The following is a 24,028-nucleotide window of genomic DNA, read 5'->3' on the forward strand; positions in this document are numbered from 1 at the left end:
AGAAATTCCCCACAGCAGCAGAATTCTGAATGTAGCAATTACAGTTTTGTTTGGCGGATGATAATGGAGAGAGGAGAGTCACAAAATATGAACAGTCTAAAATTTGGGCTGTTTCAGTGTATCCATATCAGGCCATCTGATATTGGCTAAATCAAAATGGCGGTTTTCACTGAATGCAGCACACAGAACGAACACATCCTCTTTATGTATCCCAGGCTTTTTTAGGATATAAATACAAGAGAAAATGAGACAAAGAACACAATGGATATGTTAAAACAAAAACTTGGAAAAAAACCCAAAGACAGAAATTTATAACTTATATGCATATAATATACAGAGCACATTCAGCAAGTGGCATTTCTCACCTTATTGAAAAGGCAGTTGAAATCCACATGCACGCACTCCCCAGTGAAAGAATCAAACAAGATGTTCTCACCGTGGCGGTCCCCCAGCCCCAGGATGTAGCCCACCATGGACATGACGGCAACGGAGCGGCAGTAGGCTGACCTGCTGTTGTACCTGTGAGACAGAGCAGGCAGCTCTGAGGCACTGCTCGCCTCCGCTGGCCTCATCCTGCGGGCCCGATAACTCTTAGGGAAATACACAAAGTGGATCTTCTTGAGCTGACCCAATCCCAGTCACTCACCATGAAGTGGGGTCAGGAAATGTTCTAAGAAACCATTCATGAAAGAGAGGAGGGTGACGAGGCAGAAGGACTTCTTTGAACATTTTCAGCTTTTCGGGCAAAGGTGCTGACTTTGGAAGCATGTGCTGCCGCAGTTCTTTCCCAGTCATATAGATACCTGCAACAGATTTCCTCAGTTAGGCAGAAGAAATACCCAAATGCAAAGCCTTATATGTACTATTACAATATGATAATTTAAAGAAAATAAATGTTTCCATAAAGTTGAAATAAATGATCAAATCAAAAATAATCTATAAACCATGTTGGTTGTACGGTACAGGGAAGTTTTTCCCCAAACTTTTATTGCACTGATCAGAAAGCTGCTTTGTTAACAAGAAATCAAAAGAAATCTGATATTTTCTCTGTAAAGCTGCTATATTCCTAACCTTGATTCATTTGTATATTATCTTAATTATCACACATAAATATAACAGAAATGAAAAATAACAAATCAAATCTAGAGAAAAAGTTCACTGTATTTTTTATTATTCAGTGCTGCACATCCCCACGCTGCTGAAACAATTTACATCACCGTATGTAGGAAAGTATTAGGATGCCTGTGGTATCAGTACTTGTAAGGAACTTGTTCATTCCAAGTGGCAACTCTCTTCCATTTAAGAGCAAAAGTCACCCGCACATATGAATAATAATACATTGCTGATAGATAAAAATACATGTGACTACATCTTCCTAGAATATATCCTGACTCCTACCATTTGCTTCATTTACTTAAAAAGATACAAGCCCACTAAAAATATCTAAAAACTTTTACTACATTCTAATATATTTCTTTACCTTTCTCCTTATAAAGTTTTATCAGGATATTTCTTAGACCAGCAGTGTTATTCACCCACTCAATTATGCCACACTCATCATTTAATGGAATCACTGCGTAGGTGCGGATATGGAGCTCTCGCCTTCGAGACTCTGCATCTTTTCTTAAGCACTATTCACAAAAGGAAAATGAGATTAACACAGAACACAGATAGGATCGAAATGGATCTATAGCATTTACATTCTATCTATAACTACTCTCTAATCACACAATCTAGAATTTACAAATCTAAGCTTCACAGTCTGCAGTAGGTCAAATGAAAGCAAAATGTGTATCTGTTCACCAAAGTAAATTAAAAAAAGAGGATTTTGCAATAAAACAGTCAAATTGTATAACTTGTACATGGCTTAAATCCCTTAAAAGCAATATTTGAAATAAATCTTTTAGTGTTTCAGAGATGCTGTCATTTGCTTTACCCTCCCAGAAGACATGGTACCTTAACCTTAAGCATATTCCTGAAAAGCAAAACAGAACTAAAATAAGAGGTATGGCAACACTTCAGTATGAAAAAATAATTTACCTATGTTTTATGAAAAATATTAGAAATTACTAAATCAGAAATATTAAGCTTGACAGCAGAAAGTCTGCAGATATTTATTTATTGTAAATAACCTCTCCTGTCTATTTTTGCTAGAATAAGCAATCGTTTTGGCAGAATATTGTAATTGTTATTGTTTTTACAAGCCTGTAAGAAGTCATACAGTATCAATTGCTACTGTTTTTTTGCTAAAGATAAATTGGCTTTTTTTGGTAGATGGCTCAGTGTTCTGTCCTGTTCAATAAGTATAATGCACCTGATTGTCTCATTCATCAAACCTTATTAATAAGGGAGTTGAATTCCATGAGCCGACAGTCTTTTCTCAGATCATCTTTTGGCTTGCACATCATAATGTAAGATTTCCCATCTGAACCTTTCAAGGTGATCTTTTTTGGCTTTTGAAGTGAGGCAAGAATTTCCACCTAAAGAAAAATGAACTTCTTTACTAACATCTGTATCAGATTATCCAAAATAAAGTGTATAATAATAATAATAAAATGCATAATAATAATAATAATAAAAATAAGTGTATATAATAATAATAAACCACTGCAACCAATTATGTTAGCACTTCCACGGTGCTGCAGCACATTAACCTCAGACCAAATCTTTATCTGATGCCAAGGGGCCACACCTCCCTCAAGCTGCTGTGACAGAAGCCACTCAGCTTCCACAGAAGTAATTATGGAATTTCCTACTCCCTCCTCCCATTTCTAGACAACAGAGATGTATTTGCAGCTATGCTTGTTTAACATGAAGCGAAAAAGCAGGTGACAACTAGAGCCTTACCGCATCATCAAAGCCTGCAATGTAGGCCCAGCAGCCAGGAAAAGGGTCGTGGTTAGCATGGGTACCAGGAATTGAGGGAAGAGTTGGGATCATTACAGATTGCAAGGGAATGAGGATTTCACTGAACGTGTGCTCTTCTACTAATCTTTTCAGTGTTTTGAAATGAATACTCATGCTTAATGTTGAGTTGTTTCCATCAACCTTGAAAAAAAAGATGACTAAAGTTAGAAATAACCTTTAAAGTTAACAAACACTTAAAAAAATACTGCCCTTTCATATTCTAATAAATAGACTAGAATAATAAATGCTGATTGTAATAAGAACAGTAAGCTACATTTCAAATTAAATAATCAAGAAGTAAATATATCTGGTTGATATGACAGACTTATTTTTCACTTTGAATATAAATACAGAACAATGAAAGAATTCATTTAGTTCTACCTTTATTATCAAACTGTTTTGTTCATAAAATCACAACCACCCTATATTTACAGTAAAACTCTGAAAATTAATAGGCATGAATGAAAGTACAAAACAATGTAAAGTCCATGCACTGTTAAACAAGCCATTATGTACTGAAAGATTTTACAGTGTGCTCAATTTAGAGCTATTTTAAATGTTTTACAATCTAATGCGGTTTCTGCTAAACTACAATATTATTAAATAATAATTATTAATATTTATATATAACTATTAATATAAATTATTAATAATATAATTAATATTACGAATTAGCTAATGAAAGCAATCAGAAGCAGCTTTTGCATGACATTCTTGACTAATCCTACAACTGCACTCATTTGTTTATTTCTGTAGGTACCGGTTTGTTGCAGAGTTCCAGCAGCTTGTCCGTAAGGCGTGTGGCATCTCCAATAAATTTTGCTAAAGATTCCTTCATGTGAATAGCTCTGTTTAGAATTTCCTTACATCTATTGACTCGCATAGGGTAAGAGGACTGAAAAAAAAGCAAAGTTAAAATTTATTAACCAAAGAGTTGAAGAATCCCCCCCAGTAGTTATTAATTCTTTCCTTATTGCTGATCATATTTAATATCTGGAGAAGGAGGTAGTTCAGTTGAAAAGCTGAGGTGGTACTGTTGGTGGGTGTGTGGGGGTTACTTCTGAAACCATTCTTGGGAGTCCCACAACATAAAGACCAATATTCAAGAATATGTCAGTGTATCTTGAATGTTATTTCACCAGCCTCAAGAAACAGTAGGCAGCACACTTCCCAGTCTGCTTTGGAATGACCTTCTGCTAAGTAATTACTTGTACAGCTATCTACTTGATTCTTTGATTATAGGACTGAAAGTACTATAACACAATTTGTAAATGCAACGAAATCTGTTGCCCATAACTACACAATTCATCAGCTATTTGTTATTCAAATTTCCTTTCCTAATACACCATACAAATTTGGATACATATTAGCATTCCAATTTGGAACATTTAAACTGTAATATCTGAATTAAGACTACAATAAAATCATTTGCAGTGATGGCACTGATATTCTCTTCTACAACACTGTATCACAACAAATGAGACTCTCAAATCCTTCTTATCAGCCTAAAAGTAAAATGGGTTATATTTACATTTCTGAGAAAAACAGTTTTGTAAACTTAATAAAGGTGTAGCTATACATATCAAGGTACCTTGGACACAGCAGTCATCATCCACATTGCTTGCTGTGGATAGGCTAAAAACACCTTAGCAACAATCACCATCAGAACTGCAAAGACTTCATCATGAGAATGGCAGATTCGGGAGATGAGCTGAGAAAAGGCTGTCAGGAACTGGTAAGGTGCCAGGTGATTTGTGTGCTCTGTAATCACCTTGTTTATTTTAGCCAGATCATTTTTCATTTGAACACGTTCTGAACGACCTGCTGAAAAATGAAAACACCATATTCCTGGTTCTCCCCGCTGGAAATGCAAAGTCATTTAAATCAAGGCTATAGAATATTATTTTGTTCGCAATTTCATAAGCAAAAAAAAAAAAATTGAAGGCAACAAAAAAGCTCCAACTGCAAAATTCTTTTTAACACAGCATACAGTGACTGAATACGTACACTAGTTAACTAAGCAGAATACCAGGAAATTAAATCTCTTTACACTCCTCAAATGACTTCTCTAAAATGATACGGTGGCATAAAACAGGCTAAAACCACTCCATGTATTTGCCTGAGAAAAGGATTCCAATGTTCTTTAGTGGAGAGGAAATGAAGAAAGTCTTTCCATGGGATGAAATTAGCACATCTGCTCCTATCTCCACCCCTGTCCCTGAGGATCCAGCTTGAGTTTCACACCAGCACTTCAGAGTGCAGGATCTGATGTGCCTGCAGCCAAACACTTGACCTAAGTGTGTAGAATGAGGACAAGATCAAGAAGCACAAGTGTCTGCTTCACTCCACATCTGCAAGCAATATTTGCAATTTTCATTTGTACCAGAATCTCCCACCCAAAGTGCATCTGTGGTGTTAAGTTTCTCATGCCTTCATGCTGCTGCCTAAAAGATTTTTTCCCCCTTTGTTACAGTAAAATGAGGTGGAAAATTTCAGTAAAATTCCTTCAAAGACAGGAACCAAAACAAATTGAAAAAAACCTCCAAGGCCTAACACTTTACTGTAGCAAGTGCATACAAAACTATTAGTCATCACTCATGAGGCACCTTAAAAGTGGTGACCAGCGGCATGCAAGGATTTTCCCTGTATCTAATGCCTTCAGTTACCCAAGGAACAATGTTGTCTCACTATATACTTGAGAAAAATTCTGGAATATTACATTAAAATAATTAATACTCTCCTGCATATTAATATCCTGTATTTTACAAGAACAGTAGTAAGTACTTTCTTGTTTCCATATAACCTCAGGCAATGAATCTAAACGAAAAACTGTAAATACACTTCACCATTCTTTCAATCATCTATTCAAAAGAATGGCATGGGAACTATGTACTGGGAAGAAATGTTCTACCTTTATCACATTCATATGCTTTTGCTCCAAAGTCCAGCCATAAAGACAGCATTCTTGGCATTGACTGATAAATGAACTGGTTTCCATACTGTAGAGACCTGTGATGAAACATTTAAATCAAAGTATGCTAATGAGATACATTAGAAGTAATACAAATTTTACATTCTCATTTGTTTAATATTCTATTTTAACTTTAGAAATTTATGTCAGCATTTTAATGCATCTGCAACAACCAAAAAATATACAAAGGGTTTGTTTTTATTACTCAAAATCACAGATTAAATAATTAACTGTCTGACAGAAGACACAATTGGTTAGTCAGAAGTAAAATTAATTATGTATGAAAACAAAAAAGAAGCATGTAGTACTTTGTTTTACAATAGTGCAGAAAAATTTGAGTCAGTCTGAATCGGTGAAAGACAATATATTCCTACAGAAATGTTTTTTTCCCCAGTATAATTGTCATCCTTTTACAGAAAGTAAGCCAAGTTCCCCTCTAACCTCCCAAAGTGATGAACTATGTATCTAATCAGATCTCCTTGTTTCTCCATCTTGTTGTCAGTTACCATCGGCATTAATTTATCATAGTATTTTGCAAGATAAAAATGTCCATCTTCCCATTCTGGTAAGAAAACTGTAACATCCTGCAACATCAAAATGAGACAATTACTTCTGAGAGGATGCCAACTTAAAAATAAAAATAAAAATAAATATTCTCAAGAAACAATCTCGTATTAGTTACATTGTGCAGAGTATGTGCAAAAAAGTTATTGTTAACCCTGTAACTCCAAAAATTCCAATTTTGCCTCAAGATAATTGCCTCTACAAACCAGAAGTCCATTTTCAAAATACATTTTGGTTTTGGAGACACACAATTCAAGATAAGGGATTCCTGAACTAAGATCGATCATACTTTCATTAAGATCAGGTTCCTGATCCTAATAACTCAGTACTGGGTTTCTCAGTGCTTTTTGAAAAGTGAAATAGTATGATGTTAACAATTGGACCCTACCACCTTCCTGACCTTAATGAATCTATGATTCCATATTTTTCACATTTCTCTTTTCCTTCTAAATCATGATGTTTAAAAGAAAAAAAAAATTGTGTGACATGTATTAGAAAAGAAATAATTGGTGAGAGGGACATCTGGCTTCTTTCCTGCCAATACTTAGCAGATAGTACTGAGTGTTAGTGTTTTCATAGCATCCACTGAAATTTTATTTGTTTACATTATTTCAACCTTCATTTGATTTGATAAATTTACATTTTTCTCTAAATGACTTTTACAGAATTATGTTTTATCTAGTAGGACAGGATTAACTATTAGCAATATCAAATGCCAAAACTTGGACAGGAGATATGCTGCTTTTAAGGAAGCATAAACATCTGCATCTCCTACTGTTTTAGAAGGCAATATTAACCAATGCCACAAAGTATTTCACAGGCATCACAAGATGAAGCATGCAGTGCTGTGTTGTTTAAGATCATACCAGTTGTCCTGTTTCATAGTCCTTCCAAGAGAGGAAGCACATTTAAATCACACTTATAAGTCACTACCAGAGAGAGAAATAACACTGAAGAGTAGTGCAATGGATCACCAAGACAACTCTGAGTATCTGGAGTAGTCCACATTTTAGTGAGGAATTCTAATCTGTGCAAGCATGAGAGAAAAGCCATACTTCTGTAACGTGTTTATTTAAAAAGAATTATATGAGCTGTAGTCTTCCCTGTACTGATGTGTTACATTAAACCTGGTTAAGACAGGTAAATCTTTACAAGAAGAACAGCTTCCCTCCTACAATGGATGCACTGTTTAATCCCATTTATGTTATACTGACACCATCAGGAGCAGAACAACAGCCTACTTAAGGAATACATTATTATTCAAAGCTCCTTCCTTATTAACAGTAGTATTCCAGATTACCTTATACTTTTTCATGACTGCATTGCTTTCAAAGTTTGCAGTTTCTTCCATAAATCTTCCCACCAGCAGCATTGCCCGACCATGGATGAGCTGATTTTTGCTATTGCAGGGTGCTTTATTTTCAGGGAAGCATAACTCAACCCCCTTCTGGAGAACAATTAGTGCTTCATGAACTTCACCCTAAGGGAAAGACAGAAAACATTTTATATACTTTAAATAAGAGAGATGCAAAACTTCCCTCTTAGAGCTGTTATTAAAGTAAAGCTATGTCCCCAGATGTGTTCTAGGCCATTCTGGCTGTGGTAACTCAATATTACTGACTTCAAATGCTTCTTGTATTCCTTGTTATCTCAGCATTGTTGTGTCTTTAGGTGTACCACAGTAATTTCTATCATGTTTGCTGCCTACAGCTATTAGTTAAAAGGAAACAAATTAAGATGAAATCTACTATTAAAATAATGTAAATTTGCCTGGGCTGCATTGGCAGAGACAGGTAATCAACCAGTTTTATTCAAGGGTGCCAGGAAGGTCAATGGATACAGAACAGGGCTGACCAGCACCTGGAGGATCAGCTGCAATGTGCTGATATTCCTAGCTGACATATCTCGTTTTACATATGCTGATTGTGTGCCATTTTTTTCTTGAAGAAAATTAAAAATATTATTTTCTTGCGTGTAGGAAATTAAATTCCATTTTTGTTTTCCTTACCTTGGACCAGAGCCACTTTGCTCTTTCTACATAAAGTTCTGAGAGCGTTGATTCCCCAGCATTCAGCAGAGCATTATAGGCAGTCTGGTGATGCCCAGCTTTCCTTGCAACTCTGGCACTCTGGAGCCAACACTGTCCAACAAGCTCACTGTAATCCTGGCTGCAGGGGTATTTTTGCAAAAAATAAAACATTTCTATTTTGAATGCTACTTTAAAATCTGAAGTAAAAATCAATCTGCTGAAACCCAAATTGAATTTCTCAAGAAATTATATACTACATAATGATAATTTAAAACTATTTTAATACATTTGTTTCACCTTTTTTTCCATTTAGGACTAGAAATAAATACACTTTCTCCCTGTTTCTTGCTTCTTTCCTTTAGACACTGCTTCTCCTCCTTATTTTGAAGGTACATAATATTGGAGGACTGCTTTTGTTTAGAACAAATTCCCAGAGTTTTATCTTCTCTCATCTAACATATATATGGAAACCCAGAGTATCACTGAGAATACAACACAGACAAGAAACACCTCACCTTTTACTGAGACTAAGCAAAGCCCTTCTCAGTGCTAAAATGGGTTCTTTTGCTCTGTAAGAGTTTTGGGTCATTTCGATACGAGCACACCAGTTCAGAGAATCTCTACTGTGGTCACCATCTGGTTGCTGAAACATTGGCCCAATACTGTGTTCCAACTCACACAGCATATGCAACCTGTGTTAGGAAAATAAAGGCAACAAATTGGTGAGAACTGACTGCTGTTTGAGATACATGTGTATCTTACAAAGTTTTTGCAATTTTCTTTCTAAAATTTGGCCCTGTAAATAATGTCACCCAGTAGGATTTATTCTAAAAAGCAAAAATGCAGCAAAAGCAAGCACACAAAATCCAGGATTTATAAACTGATTAGTTTTTTCCTCAATATTCCTTTGTCAAGGTGCTGAACAGAGAGACAATGTAGATCACCCAGAGAGGAAGTCAATCTTTAGAAAGAATATTTCTATCTATTATTTTCAGCAACAGTTCTTCACTAAGTCTGACATTTTCAACAAATCTCATTTTAATTAAAAGCAATATACTTTTACTTAAGGTGAAGTTATTCCATTTATTTAAAAATACCATTACTGTGAATATCTGTCCCTTTAAAGATGGAAAGCTGAGTGGTTGTAAAAGCCCCAGTTCTCACTGGCAGAGAGAAGTGGATACAAATGTAGTGGGTACATCTGACAGAGAAAAAGTGATCCTTGAAAGGCTCCCAAGTGGCCTGGATCAGTGGCTAAAGGAAACTACTTTGAAACACTTCTTTCTCAATCCCCAAACTTCATTTCCCAAACAACACTGCAGAGATTACCAACAAAAATTAGAATTAAGAAGTAAATAAAACACGCACTTCAACTGGCTTCAGCCAGTATCTTGCCATAAGGATGCATTCACAATGCAGAGGAAGTATTAAGCCTTTTTATTCAAAAAGGCTACTCACTTTTTAGTCTACTGCGGCCAAATTAAAAGTTTAATAATAAAGAAAAGGGATGGGGTATAACTCTTACTGCTCTTTCTTGATACAAAAGGGAGTGCTCTTCAGCCTCCATACAGATCAGAAGCAATACTCTTCAGTTAATGGAGTTGCTGGCCTATTTGTACTACTTCAAGCATCGAATTAAATTGCTGGTTTTTATTACCTGATGTTTGCATTTGCTTGCTAGCTGATTTGGAAAGACCATACCACATAGTTTTATTGGGAATGTTTTCCGTGGAGGATAAATATAAATTCCTAATTAATCAAAGGTTTTCAGTTGGATGAATATAAAAAAAAGGTGACAAAAAATGTATCATTTACTGTAGAAATGTAAAATTCTTGCTGCTGCATACTTGATTACATGGTTTCTGAATTTAAAAATAGTGCCATGAAAATGAAAAACCTGATAATGTGTTCATATCCTCGCTGATAGGATCCTCTTTCAAAGCTCGCTGCGGAGAGGGGCACAATCTGCTCTGCTCGAACAACCTTGAGCGTCTCGTAAAAAGCTGCTTCATTTTTCTTCTTGGCTGACAATAACAAATGTCCCAGTCTGACACTCCAGGTAGTGGACTTCACATCTTTGGGGAGAAAAAGAAGACTCTGCTTCTTTAAGCAGCTTAACCTGAACATGCTTATTTGTCTTAACATGCTATTGGAAAAAACCCCTCTTTCTCAGAACTAAGTAATTGCATGTTATTAACACTGTATAATTCGACTCCACAATCCACCCAGCCAAACACACTCAAAAGATACACACACTCGACACTTCTGCTCAAAGACTATAGAGGTTACAATCAAATTCAGTTACAAAATCCAGAACACAGTCAGAACCAACCTTCCTACCAGTGAAATCCAAACCAAATGACAATAGCTGCTCCTTGATTGAAGATGATTAAACTAAAACATACAATTGTTCAGAAATGCATTGAAGTATTAATACTTTTATATAATGGTAACTTACCTGAAGCCAAATAATTTTCCAGTAAATCCCATTGTGATAGTTTCCAGGCTGCTTCCACTCTGTAAGTGTTCAACTCAGAAATCCATTCAGACCTATTAAAAGAAAGCAAAGGCAATACAAGTTTGTGCTGTCTCCTCTCAGTATGTCAATCATACATTACATTAGCAAGTGTTCTTTACATAAAACTTCTCTTACTTGAAAAGAGGCAAGATAAGGTTGCTTCTAAAGAAAGTCAGTAAAACCAAAGTACATGCACTGATAACAAGTAAGATCTGTACAATATGATCCCACAAATACAACCTCCAAAGAGTGTATTTAACTTCTGTGGTACATCAAAAACTACCAGCTTTTAATCTATCTACCTATTAGACTACAGAATACCAATGGAATCAGTGACATTGGAAACAATGCAAAAATGCTATCTAAGAAATTAAAGCACATACCAACACTGCTCACAGTGCAGACAAGAACTATGAAATTTCTGGACTTCCTGAAATAAATAATTTATAGATAAAGCACTCAAAATTTTCTAGTTTCACACTGCTAATTCAATTATGTATAATAAGCCTCAAATGTTTGATAATGAGCAGAAATGGCTACTGAGGCAGAGATGTATACCAGAGCTTCATATTATTCAAATGAACTGTGTATTAGATGCTTCCAGTACCTGTTTGCAAGCACTCCATTGACCTGAGTTATTACAGCAGATAACTGACCAAGGCCTAACATGGACTTCACTGCACCATGATAGTGAATGATCTAGAAAGAGGAAAAAAACCCAAAACAACAAATTAAAACCCTACAGACATATTAATTAAACTCATGGCAATCTGAAGGAATACATATGCTCATTTGGGTTTTTAGAATACAAAAAGGCATAACTAACTGCGCTGTAAGATAAATGAACATTCAAAAAATCCAGTAAGAGATTTCTTTCAGTTCATAAGCCGCTTCCAACAGCAATAATTATTTAGCAACTGGCACAATAAACACTTAGATTCCTATTTGACTTAAATATTCTGAAGACTTTTTATGCCTTAGTCATCTGTGAGCTAATAAGATTAAAAATAATAATTATATTTATTAAAAAAGAAAAAAAAATATTTACCTGATCAGGTTCCAGTTGGATAGCCCTATCATAGCAGGCTGTTGCATCTCTTAACAAGCCAATACTTTCATGCTCAAGGATTTGTTCTTTCAGAGATGGCTCTGCTTTCCGAATGGCGCTCACCCCAGCCACTCCATCTGGCTCGTGCATAGCAGCATACAATTTCTATATTCAAACAGAATTGGATGTGGCCATTAAAAACAGTTAAGTTATTTCATACATAGCCTGCAGAATCACAGAACTTCTTGAACATGGAGCACACACTACTCTGTAGGACTCATTGGCAATAAATTTTCATTAAATATGTCGGTTTTTCCAGGCTCCTTCCAAAGTTGAGCCCTACTTCTCAGTATACAGTAATATTTATGATATCATGCTATTGATAGACTACCACATGAACTTACCTGAAACCATCTGTATAAAGAGTAAAATAAGTATCCTATTATTACATGATAGCATTAAGTTGATTACTTTTGGTGAAAAAGCAACATACTAAGTTTTTTTCAAATTTGAAGTGTCACTGACAAATATGAACCCCAAAGAGGATCATCCTATAGGTTAAAATACTTCTTAAAAATAATTTCTTTAATTTGCAATACCTTTAGCATTGGCTCTTTATCTACTTTAGAATAAGCCACTTGGAATTTCTTCCAATGTACCTGGTGCTTTTTTTTGGTTATTACAGTTGGCTGTATTTTCTGGCAAAAGGCACAGAGCCAACTTCAAAGCAATAAGTGTTATCCTATCAACAAACCCACATTTAATTATTTTCAGGAATTTACAATCTTTTATTATACAATAGAAAGCTATTAATTCCTTTTCATATAAGAAGCATGCCAAGCAAGAGAACTTACATAAATATTGCTGAAACACAGATGACTAAACACTTGTATTTAACAAGTGCCCAAATAAATATTTTCTTTTTCCCATCACAAAGAAGAATTTGACCAAGTTTTATTTATCACACACATTTTCATCTTAAAATAAAAAACAAAAACCAAAAAGAACTTCAGAACCTGAAGAAATCCAAGATGTTCCTGAATATTTTGTTTCTTCTCTGTTATAAACGATTCAAAGTGCATCACAGCCCTGGTGTAAGCCTTGGAACGAAAGGAGGCTACAGCCAGTGTATCCTGGGGAATGAGGTCTAGAAAACGTGTCACATTTTGATATTCTCCATAGTCCTCATTTGATGCTGTTGAAAAAAAGACATATTAAAAAGTTTGTCAACTGAGGTGTCATTTTTAAGAATTAGCTTATGCATCAAAATTCAATTAACTCATTTAACAATTTAGTGAGATAACTGTACTAATTAACGAACATGGTTTTCTCTTCTGTCAACAAGAATTCATTTAAAACAATTCTGGTGAACTTTCTGCATCTTGCAAGACAGATAATATATGTATGCATATTATATAATGTATCTGTATATATATAAAGTATTATATATATGTATATTACATAATGCATCTGCAAGACAGATATTATATGCATATTATATATGTAATATTATAGACATAATATAATAGTATATTCAGTTAAATAGAAAGTTTAGAAAACTATCAAAAAATTAACATTTCATTGTTCAAATTTTAAATCTGTATTTCTTGCAACAGGCATTCAGAACAATCCATTTGGGGCAGAAGGGGAGGAAATCACAATATAACATTAAGAAATCATAAAAGAGATTACATATTATATTAATACAGCATATGTAAATGGTCCCAATGTGAAGCTGCAAACATAAATAAAATACTTCTTTGAATAATGTTAATGTCATTTTAAATAAAATAACCATCCCTCACTTTTTAGATCACTTCTGTCTTTGCTGGACTTGCCAGCATTTTTCTCAGCAATGAGTGTTTGAAACTTATGTCTGGCCCACTGAGTGAGATGATCCAGCATGGAGAACACTGTCTGTGTGCTCAGCTGGCTCAGGTCAGATGCACTGTCCTCAAGCCTCCTGCTGGACTGGTCATCGTGTTTCAGAACAGCCATAATCTCCATGTAAACCTACACAAAGGTAAAAGACACAAGTGTCATACCTGCAGCAAAACAGCAAGAAACAGCAATTAACACCAAAGCAAATCTAAAATACTAGATATTTTAAGTGTATATTTTAATAATTTGGAGATTATTTTCATGATCTTATTGTCTCACAATCTCAAAAGGAAGAAATGGCAAACCAAGCAGCAGCTGTTGTCAAGGGATTCCATATAGAGAGAAAGTCTTGAGGTTTCATACACAACAACTGCTACTGCATCTCTTCTACAAAAACAATACTTCAAGATTTGGTAAGAATAAAGTTATCTACTGGTTACAAGATTACAGATCTACGTTTTTGCTTCTGTTTAAATAATTCCCTGACAAAATATCTGTTTCTGTTTGTTTTAGTCCATAAAATATGAGGTAACATAAATAACAGATGCTTATTGTGGATGTACTTGCTCACAGAGGAAAAATCATCACACGCCTCTACACACCCACAATATTTAAATACAAATATTTTAGCTGTGAAATTCCAAAATAATGGAATGTAGGTTGTACTTTTTGGTATCTTCTAATTTCTTCATTTCACCCACGACATGCTTACAGAGTCCTTGCAAACTTGCATCTCTCTGCACATACATGTACTGCTCCCAGTAAAAATAGCAGCACTTGGGCACATGCACTGACAGCTCAAGCAAACTGAAGGAAAGCAGGATGACTATTCCCCCACCCCTGCTTTGATACAACACATCTATGAATCCTGCTCCCCATGAATCTGGCAGCTGAATAGTTTATCCACTGAAACTATAATTGTATGCAAAGGAGAGGAAAAAATCATGAGTGTGAATTCTTGGAATTATAAAAGTTCAATTTACTGGCTGTTTGTGTTGCACACTTCCTCTTTGTACCACTCCAGCTGTTGATGTTACTGCAGTCATGATTAACTACATAATATCTCATCCTAATATCTCATTTCCCAACTAATGGAAATCTGAAGAAAAGCAGTTCCAACACAAACTTAAAGGAGTATCTTCAAAACCCTGTCAGAAAACTTATATTATTATTTCTATTATTAATACACAAAAAGGAGTTTAACACTTGAACAATTTATTCATGTAGGCCTACAGAGCTGAGCAGCTCTCATGAAGAACAGCTGCTGACCATTTCTGTGAAAAACACTAGCATCTTTCACAGCTCACCTCTTGTTGATCCTCTTGACTGCATCCCAACAAAACGTAGACAAGGATGTGTGGAAGCAGATAAATTGTCACTTTATAGTCATTTTTCATCATAATACTGCAGCAATCAAAGACTTTTCTGGCAAGATCATGTCGCACCTATAGAAAAATATTATTTCCAGGAAAAGCATCATTACAAAAGTGCAAATACATGAACAACCAATAGATTTCCTTTTTTTGATGAACACAAATTCTGGTCCATCAAATAATTTTAAGATACCAGTCTCCTACAGAAGGTTCATCAGACTTAAATCTGCAAGAGGGATACCAGATGGTAGCTACTATTACATGTAGCAACTGCTGACAGCACCAACACAGGTAAGCACTGCTTACACTTCTACTTCTCCATGTGTTTTACACCGTTGTGAACTCGCACTGGCCATAGAAAAAACCTTAAGGCTGAGAGTCTGCCACTACAGTCAGCCTCTCTTCTGCCCTTAAAAGCCTGCAGAAAGTAGGAAATTATGAAGACATTCAAATCTATTCTGTCTGAAAGAGGACAGTGTAATTATTGAGCTATTGTAATTTGATTCACTTCTTACAGTGGCTGATTTGGAAGTGGTCACTTAGATATTGAAAAGGGAAAAGAAAAAGAAGATACAAGTACTTTTTATATGCTAAGACTATGGAGCTACTGGGAAATCTTTCCAAAACTGAGAAGGTAAATCTAGAAGCATTTCAGACACTTTTCACAAGCATTTGTCAGTCCCCCCAGTTTCACAAGAGTGCCTGGGCAAAGACAAGTTTCCTTGATTTTTAGCTTCAACACCGCCCGTGAAGCCGTGCCAGGAACCAGTGCTGGGGAAGGGGGAGTGCAGTACCCTGCTGTAGATGCAGGGAAGTCCTGTAAGAGGCCTGTAGCCAACAGCCATATCCTCCCATCCATCCCTGACCTGCAGAAACTGAAATGAGGTTCGAGAACTGTCTTGCAAAGAGCCTTACAGAAAGATTTATTTTCTTACCTTTGTTATAAGATAACCTGCCCAAGTTGCTGACCATTCTGCAAAATTATCACCTAATTTGCTTAAGTAAATTGGCTTCTTCACCTTAGACCAGTTTACAGCCTTCTGATAACTCTTGTACCTGTAATTTTGAAATATCTATTTAATAAAAATAACTTTTCATTTAAACAGTAAACAATAGCACATTGTTAGTTATGAAATTCCCTCACTGGAGCAATATTAAGTTCTGTCTTCTGAATCTTTAAAAGTGGAATTAAAACTCACACTTTCAGTAGTCAACACCTTATTTTAGAGCTTCTTAAAATTAAATATAAAATAAAAATTCTCATAACTTGATAAGTTGTTTGTAAGTATATTTTAAAGTGCTATTCATAATCAGTTTTAAGAAATGAAGTTTGATAGATACTTGAGTACAATGTTCTTGACAGAAAAAACCCAGAGTATACATGAAAACCGAGAAAGGCCAAGAAGTCAGTTTTCTAAAAACGTAAAGCTTATCACAGGTGAGCACGACTGTGTTCATGAGGAAATAGAAGGGAAACATTGATTATTTCAAGTTAAGACACCAACATAATTTGAAGTTTCACTTCATTGAAGTAATGATAAAAATAATGTGAAGAAAAAGTCAGATTAAAACTCAGTGAGCTCCTCCTTCTTCTACTTAAGGTAGGACTAATAGGATGCTAGTAGAGTTGAGTAGAGGGGAAAGAAAAACAAAAGCTTCAAAACATCATATAAGTCAATGCTCTAAGGACAAACAGGCAGACCTGGGCAAAATATGAGCTCCAAGTTTTGCTTGTTTGATTTTGAGAGAATTACAGTCAAGTAAGTAATAATTTAGCTTTTAGTAGAAAGACCTTATTTCAATTTTGTATATATACATATCACTCTTCCCAGAAGAGTGAGAGTCACAAAACCATATATGGTTAATAGTAGCCTGGAGAAAAAAACCACAACAGATCTGTTATGAAAAGCCATTGCTTTAGCTGTCATATACCGTGTGTTTAAGTGAGGTTCCAAGATCTCCTGCACCTGCTCAGGAAACCTCCTCCAAAGCCTGGAGCCAGGGCAGTCAGTGTTTGTCTCTCTACAGTCATAGATGGACAGTAACTCCTGAAAAGGGATGGTTTGCATCACCAAGTTAGCACTGAGGATTTTCATGACCACAGTACAAAACCCTGTGCATATGACCAAAACCCCATGTATATATGATCTTTCCAACCTGAATGAGTCTGTGATAAGTAATGATAGAGAAGCTATGGAATGCTTAATTCAGATATCATAACTGCAGAACTGTTATCCAACACAGTTAATCCTCTGTTACTAGCCAAGTCTGATTTCAACTACTGATTCCACAGATTCTCCACTTGGTGTTTGGACCACATTATCTTGTATTCTTCACATCTGCCAATAAACCAGGACTAGAATTTAGTCTGATTCCTCCTTGTGCAGGAAGTGCACAATCTTGTGCATATGCTAATAAAATTCTTGTCCTGCTGACTACGTAGGGCCACCTATTTTCTTGTGGACTAAAGAGCTATCCTGAAGTTTTCACAAAGATATTAAACATTAAAAACAGCAAGAACAAAAAAACAACCAAAAACCCCCATCCACTAAAATAAAACCAGCACAAAATACTAGAGTCTGAAAATAAGGGTAGGCTGCCTTTCACTTGCTTCTTAAAAGTGTAAGCAGAAACCATCTTAAGAATACTGCTTTTCATTTCTGCCTGAGCAACCTGAACTAATTCTAAGCCACTCTCAGGATTACTCCTTAATTCCTGTGTATGGACTGCTAGTTACCTCTAAAACATCAGATGTCTCCTAAAATATTTTAACACAAAACCAAATCCATCTGTCTTATTTGAGGACTACCCAGAATACTAAGTGTACCTTCTAATTTAAACCTGTTACAGGATGAAGTTTCAAATACTTAAAAATGAAATATTATATTGCATAGTTCTACGTTCAATATTACAGAAAATAATCTGTGAAATAAAAGTAGGCTCTAACCACATATCTTACCTGAATTGCATACGCTGCAGAATCCTGAGCACGAACATTGTCAGCATAAGCAAGGAAAGCTCTGGTCAGTTCCATTAACAATCCATAAGCAAAATTTGGATCTTCCACTCCTGCCTTAATCACAAACAGAATGACAGTTTTACTAAAACAGAGCAATAGCTGCATCTGTAAATAACCACTTGGAAGCATAACTCAAAACTGTTTTAGGTGAGACAGCAAGTCAAGATCTTCAAAGGGTCTAGAGATAAGAGGTTCCCTTCTCCCAAGGACTTTTAGAAGATTCCTGATGATAAACAAAACACTACTGCAATGCTTCTTACCACAAATGTGAAGTGTTTTCCTTGAGTTTCACTTGTTGAAAAATCAAGCCTGCCGGGATCTATGGCTCCCAGTTCACCTAAACATTCTCCACAGAGCAGTCGCGCTTGGGAATTTGCATCCTGGCAGCCGATGAGAAGCACCGTTACCAGCTGGGAGATAACTGGCTCCACCGTTTCACTGTCTGTGACATACTTGATCAATTTTTCCTGGGAAGATGAACAATAAAGATGAGTCATTCTACAACTATATTTGTAAATAATCTTGGAAATCTTCAACCTGTAACTCATTTCCAATTTCATTTAGCCATGAGTTCAGGTTGTAACTGCAGTCCAATTGCACTAACCTGCTTCTCACCCTAGGAAGGACTAAACAAATGTGTGGGGGATTTGGGCCTCAGTTAATAATGCTGTCATGGCCAATATCATTTTTCATTATCATGCATCTCTCTACTAACTTCATTTTCTTTCTTTATCTTACCAAGTACCTCTTTACTTTTCTATATTATCTTTTTCACTTATTTATCCCTCTTCTTGTGTGTTCCAATACTTCCTCCCAATTTTTCTCATGCAATTGTTGTGATACATTCTGGGTTTGCTGCCATTTCTATTCTTATTATTTGCCAGTTCTTGGACATTTTGTCACTCTCAAGTCCTACAAAGCCCAGGGTTTCAGGTCCTTTGATCAATGTCCATCATTTTAATTGGGTGTTCTTTCTTTTTTTTCTTTGGCCCAGCTTTTATTCCTCAGTTTCACATTTAGTCCAAATACAGAAAAAAATCAAAATGTTTGTCATTGTTATGCTTAATGAAAACTGAAACCACAGCCAACATAACAGAGCAAATAGTTCCACAAGCTGTGGAACTAATTAAGTTTGATTTGCCTCAATTATTTTGCTAGACCTCTAACTCAGCAAGACACAGCAGGATTTTGCTGACCTGAGCTGCAAGAATTACTGGTTGGCCAGGAGTACACACAATGATTATTTGTTCTTTTAGCTGGACTTGTTTTTTTTTTAATTTCTGGCTAAAGAGTGTCCCACAATCTTATAACTATTAAGGGTACAGATTTATTACTTTTTCTAATGGGTCACATACACCCTTTGGGCTAATAACCACACAGAACTGTAAAGCAATGTCTTCAGCTTGTACGTGGCTATAAAATGCTTTTGAATATGATCAATGGATTCAAAATTTTGATGGTGGAAGACAAAGAAGGAAGAGAAAAAAAAAAGAACATCTAAGGTGGTCCAAGAACATCTTAATTCTTTCATATATTACACACACACCCACATGCTTGCTTTTATGTATGAGGTTCCTGATGCAAAAGCCATACATGCCCTTAAGAGACAATAAGCCCACATAATAAATTGCTGAAATGGAGTTCTTAGATACATCTTTCCTCAGAGTTTAAAAAAAAAAAGTACACTAGCCTTGCTAAATCAGCATCACAGATTTGAAGGATTTGAAAATCCACCTACACGGAGACGTCATGAAAAAGAATCCATTTTCCTCATTATATGCCGAAACAGCTAAATGAACTGAGGAGAATAACCCAGTTCAAGGGAACACCCTTTAACAAAAAGGAGTTTTAGACTTTTGGTCCAGATGCTAATGTGATTTAATTTTAGTTCTACTGAAGGAGGTGCTCTATACCTGGTTTCTATACAAAGTTTCTTTCAGGCTGGTAAGTGCATGAATCCGAACATCCACATTCTCGTGCTGAATAGCTCTCATAGACAGCTGCAGTGTTGTCTGCAAGTCTGTGCTTTTGGAGGATTCCTGAGCATAATATAAGAAGTTCAAGTTAAGTATAACAGGAATATGACAGAAAGTATAACAGGAATATGGCTGAACAGCATCTCAAAGAACACAAGCAAGAATACAGGGGAACAACTGCCTTTTTGCTTACATTCTCGCCTATATCCACATACCATTGTCTTCTTGCCCATTTCAAAAAATGTTTTACTCAAAAAAGTACTATATTTTACTTTGGGGTAAATATAATGATGGTGTAAATAAAAACTATAAAATTGGAAGAAAATGCTTTGCTTAAAGTCTGTCTAAAATCAAATTAATTTCTACTTTTTGTTGCATCACTCCCACAAAATAATTGCTACTTCCCATCTATTACCTAATCATTCTGAGAACAAACAAATGAAATGGAACATAGACTACTCCTAAGAAGAGACAAACTTTGCTCCCTGTAAAGACAATATGGCCATAGCTAAAACTGTTGACTTCTCATCCTAAAATCTGTCACAAAAGAGAAGAAAAGTCAGGGTTCAGGAGATGCTACAGAAACAAGAATGTTGAACATGAGTGTATTTCATTTCTAAACTAGAATCAGAACATGCTTCAAACTATGTCTGTGATACACAAAACCTATTTTGTGTATCACAGGTAGATAAATATATTTCCACTTAACAATGCACTTTACATGTTTTCCTCAGTTGTCATGAATTCATTTTATGCAATAAAGCCAAGCAAATAAATAAGAGAAGCTTTACCTTTCTGTATTCCTGAAGGACAACCTGAACTTCTTTTAGTTCAGGAAGGTCAGGTAGAAAATATATTTCATGTAGAAAGTCTCGTACTGCATCCCTAATAGTTATCAAAAAAAATATTGCAAAGAATGCAGCAAACATTAGTTGAATCCAAAAAAACCCATCCAAATAAAGCAATGAAGAAATCTCTTTCAATATTGCTACTATGGCCTTCTACAGAAGCCTTAATATTCCTATTACTACCTTTTATTGTGAAAACTGTTGGTATGATACAATGCAAGAAAAATGAAAACCCATCAAAAGTAATCAAGGTATTAAGTAGCAACATTCCTAAAAAAACCTCTTTTATGCTACAAAATATAAGATGAAAAAGATTCATGACTCAACCTTATCTTCAAAAAGGTTAAGTCATGAGAATTAATGCATTCTTTATTAAACTTTGATTTTATTTTCAGTTGGTGTGACCATTTGAATGGAATGTATGAAACCCTACTCAATAATCTGTGCATCTTCTAATTATAACTCTAATTATTGAAGAAAAAAAGAACTCATTTCCTCCCCATTTCCAATTCTGTACACTTCTCTTTAGCTTAGAGCAAATGTTAGCAATCATCATTATTCTCTAGAGAGAACTAATTTTCCATACCAGTGCAATAAACAGACTGAAGAAAACCTGGCAGGGTTCAGTGTCTGAATGGGTTGTAACTTGGACACAGCATGATATATATTTATAAGGACAATATAAAAACCCCTTTTCAAATGAGGCTTGTTACATTTCAAGACCTCAACACAATTTAGAGAACTGGCAATTTTATAGAACAACAACTATTAAGCAGAAAAACAAGTTTTCTCGTCTCAGTACTGGATGACTTGAATTTAGGGTTATCCTCATCCCTGTTGCAGGATTTAAACCATATAACTGAAAATATTTTGTGCCATACCTGTTCTCCACTATGAGGAAGTGGAATATTGCTGTGGTTTCCTTGGGTTGGATATGTATGAGGGGCAATAGCACTACTATCACATGGCTGAGCAAGGAGCCAAGGTAGGAATGATCTATACTTCGAACAAAGCAATCCCAGGCTCTAAACAAGAAAAGGCAACAAAACAATATAATCAATGATTCTTCTCTGCAGGAAATATTTCAGGTGAGTCATGAGAAGCACTTTAAACTATTTCAGCACTGTGGTTTAGATTCCTGTCCAGAACAAAACAACACAGTGCATTAAAGGACAGAAATAGCAGGGATGTCACTGTTTGGGTACACCATCAGTTCACCTGCAACAGAGTTCTGGGAAGTCATCCTTGTATCTCAGAGCTGTTCTCAGCGTGGTCATCATCTTCACTCTGACAGAACTGATGTGTTTGGGACCCATGAGTGTCATTAAAGACCTCAGGCTGTTTAAAGCCTAGACAGATGAAAGTCATTTTAATGTATTAGATACTCAGGAAAACATGTAGGAGTTATATTTTCTATTAAAATCAGGCTACCCTTGCTTAAGAAATCATACTTTAAGACATCAAAATTAGTTTGATGTTTTAATAAAGAAATTTGGTTAAGAAAAAAAGGGGGAGAACCTCTAATGACAGGATTCTAACAAAACCCTACACTATCTAGGCTGCTGACAGATCATGAGAGAAAAAAAGCAGACACCAAGGAATTAATGATTACAGATTTCTATTATAAGACATGGTTAACTATATATCCCAAGCTGAAAAGATAAGGCTTGGGAAATACAGAGGAAATAAACAAACTTGCATTTAAAAGAAAAATCAAAACAAGAAAACCCCAACAGAATTGACATACAACTGCTCACAGAAGTGACTGGCAAGCATCAGGGAACAGGTAATAGCTCAGTTGTCAATGAAAGACAGAAGAGAAATACTGAGATGCAGGAGATATTTCAGTCACAGTAACACTACACCAAACAAGGTAGTAAAATGTCCAGCATGACAGATCAGTAACACAGGAATAAACCTGAGCTTGAGAAAAGGTCGTGCAAGGGGAAACTCACCAAGAACAAAAACAGAAGATAGAAACAATAGCAGATGCAGCAAAAGAAGTGCTGTACAAATTAAGAAATTCAGAAAGCATGCAGAAAAGGGGCTATGAAAATGAGAACATTTTAACATGAATATCTGAAAATCAAAAAAACACCAGAGAAAATGCAGTCTGTCAACACAAAGGCTATGTACATTCTAGCATTGAAAGCTTCCTGTAGAAATCGTCTACAGTCCCTCTGTGAGAAGGTTAAAAGGCCAGTCTTGTGGTTGGAAGCACTGCTTCAGTAGAATTTTCACTTTGTCTCAAGCTGTGAGCTCTAATTTCTCTAAATGCACTCTACTGCAAAGCTTAAAGGAGCTGTTCTGTGGGAACCAAAACTAATCTCTTGGATTTCCATCTTTTTTCTTTACCCTTTGGTGTCCTTATATAACCCCATGCAGTAATTCCTGTTTTCTCCCACATTCCCTCATCCTCCCACTGGTGTTTGTTTCATGCACTAAAAATCATACACTTGGATTTCTCCCCTACAATTCAATCAATTCCTGGCTGACTGACTCCTTGAATACACCATGTCTGACTGAAATATGTATCTGTCATTATTATCTGATCATTATCTATCTGACCATTAAAGAAATCAAGAACTTTTGAGCTTACACAGAAGTCCTACCCTCAGTGAGACACCAGTTGTAAGGAATCATTACAGCTGCATGATCACACAAGTACATCTGGAATATTATAACAGCGCTTGCTTATTTTTGTTTTAATATTCAAAATTAAGTTTACACACCATTTTTTTATCCTCAATGCCAACACTGGAACTCAGTAACTGCATGTTAAAAAAAGCCAAGATACCAAGCAATTTAGGTTGCAGATAATCAGCCTATGGAGAGGAAAAAAAAAGTTAAAACCCCAAATAATTACAAAAAGTTAAAACTCCAAACCATTAACA

At 35.6% G+C, this 24,028-nt stretch overlaps 1 protein-coding gene across 1 annotated transcript in view; it reads right to left on the minus strand.

Annotated features, from left to right (window-relative positions):
* ATR (ATR checkpoint kinase) overlaps positions 1 to 24,028 on the minus strand; it is a gene marked incomplete at its 5' end in the record, with an annotated part of 39,290 nt that overhangs the window by 2,815 nt on the left and 12,447 nt on the right. The window contains 28 exons of the mRNA XM_084212484.1: positions 366 to 519; positions 647 to 803; positions 1,481 to 1,631; positions 2,337 to 2,480; positions 2,848 to 3,048; positions 3,668 to 3,802; positions 4,499 to 4,731; positions 5,819 to 5,916; positions 6,320 to 6,462; positions 7,743 to 7,922; positions 8,451 to 8,610; positions 8,987 to 9,163; positions 10,369 to 10,546; positions 10,930 to 11,021; positions 11,597 to 11,688; positions 12,038 to 12,202; positions 13,054 to 13,232; positions 13,843 to 14,050; positions 15,226 to 15,363; positions 16,227 to 16,347; positions 17,224 to 17,339; positions 18,251 to 18,364; positions 18,571 to 18,777; positions 20,224 to 20,349; positions 21,078 to 21,171; positions 22,016 to 22,159; positions 22,353 to 22,483; positions 23,867 to 23,959. Of these exons, the coding sequence (XP_084068610.1) occupies positions 366 to 519; positions 647 to 803; positions 1,481 to 1,631; positions 2,337 to 2,480; positions 2,848 to 3,048; positions 3,668 to 3,802; positions 4,499 to 4,731; positions 5,819 to 5,916; positions 6,320 to 6,462; positions 7,743 to 7,922; positions 8,451 to 8,610; positions 8,987 to 9,163; positions 10,369 to 10,546; positions 10,930 to 11,021; positions 11,597 to 11,688; positions 12,038 to 12,202; positions 13,054 to 13,232; positions 13,843 to 14,050; positions 15,226 to 15,363; positions 16,227 to 16,347; positions 17,224 to 17,339; positions 18,251 to 18,364; positions 18,571 to 18,777; positions 20,224 to 20,349; positions 21,078 to 21,171; positions 22,016 to 22,159; positions 22,353 to 22,483; positions 23,867 to 23,959 (4,131 nt within the window). The remainder of the gene's footprint in view (positions 1 to 365; positions 520 to 646; positions 804 to 1,480; positions 1,632 to 2,336; positions 2,481 to 2,847; positions 3,049 to 3,667; positions 3,803 to 4,498; positions 4,732 to 5,818; positions 5,917 to 6,319; positions 6,463 to 7,742; positions 7,923 to 8,450; positions 8,611 to 8,986; positions 9,164 to 10,368; positions 10,547 to 10,929; positions 11,022 to 11,596; positions 11,689 to 12,037; positions 12,203 to 13,053; positions 13,233 to 13,842; positions 14,051 to 15,225; positions 15,364 to 16,226; positions 16,348 to 17,223; positions 17,340 to 18,250; positions 18,365 to 18,570; positions 18,778 to 20,223; positions 20,350 to 21,077; positions 21,172 to 22,015; positions 22,160 to 22,352; positions 22,484 to 23,866; positions 23,960 to 24,028) is intronic.

The sequence above is a fragment of the Fringilla coelebs genome, assembly GCF_963513975.1.
Source record: "Fringilla coelebs genome assembly, chromosome: 10".
Classification (NCBI taxonomy): Eukaryota; Metazoa; Chordata; class Aves; order Passeriformes; family Fringillidae; genus Fringilla; species Fringilla coelebs.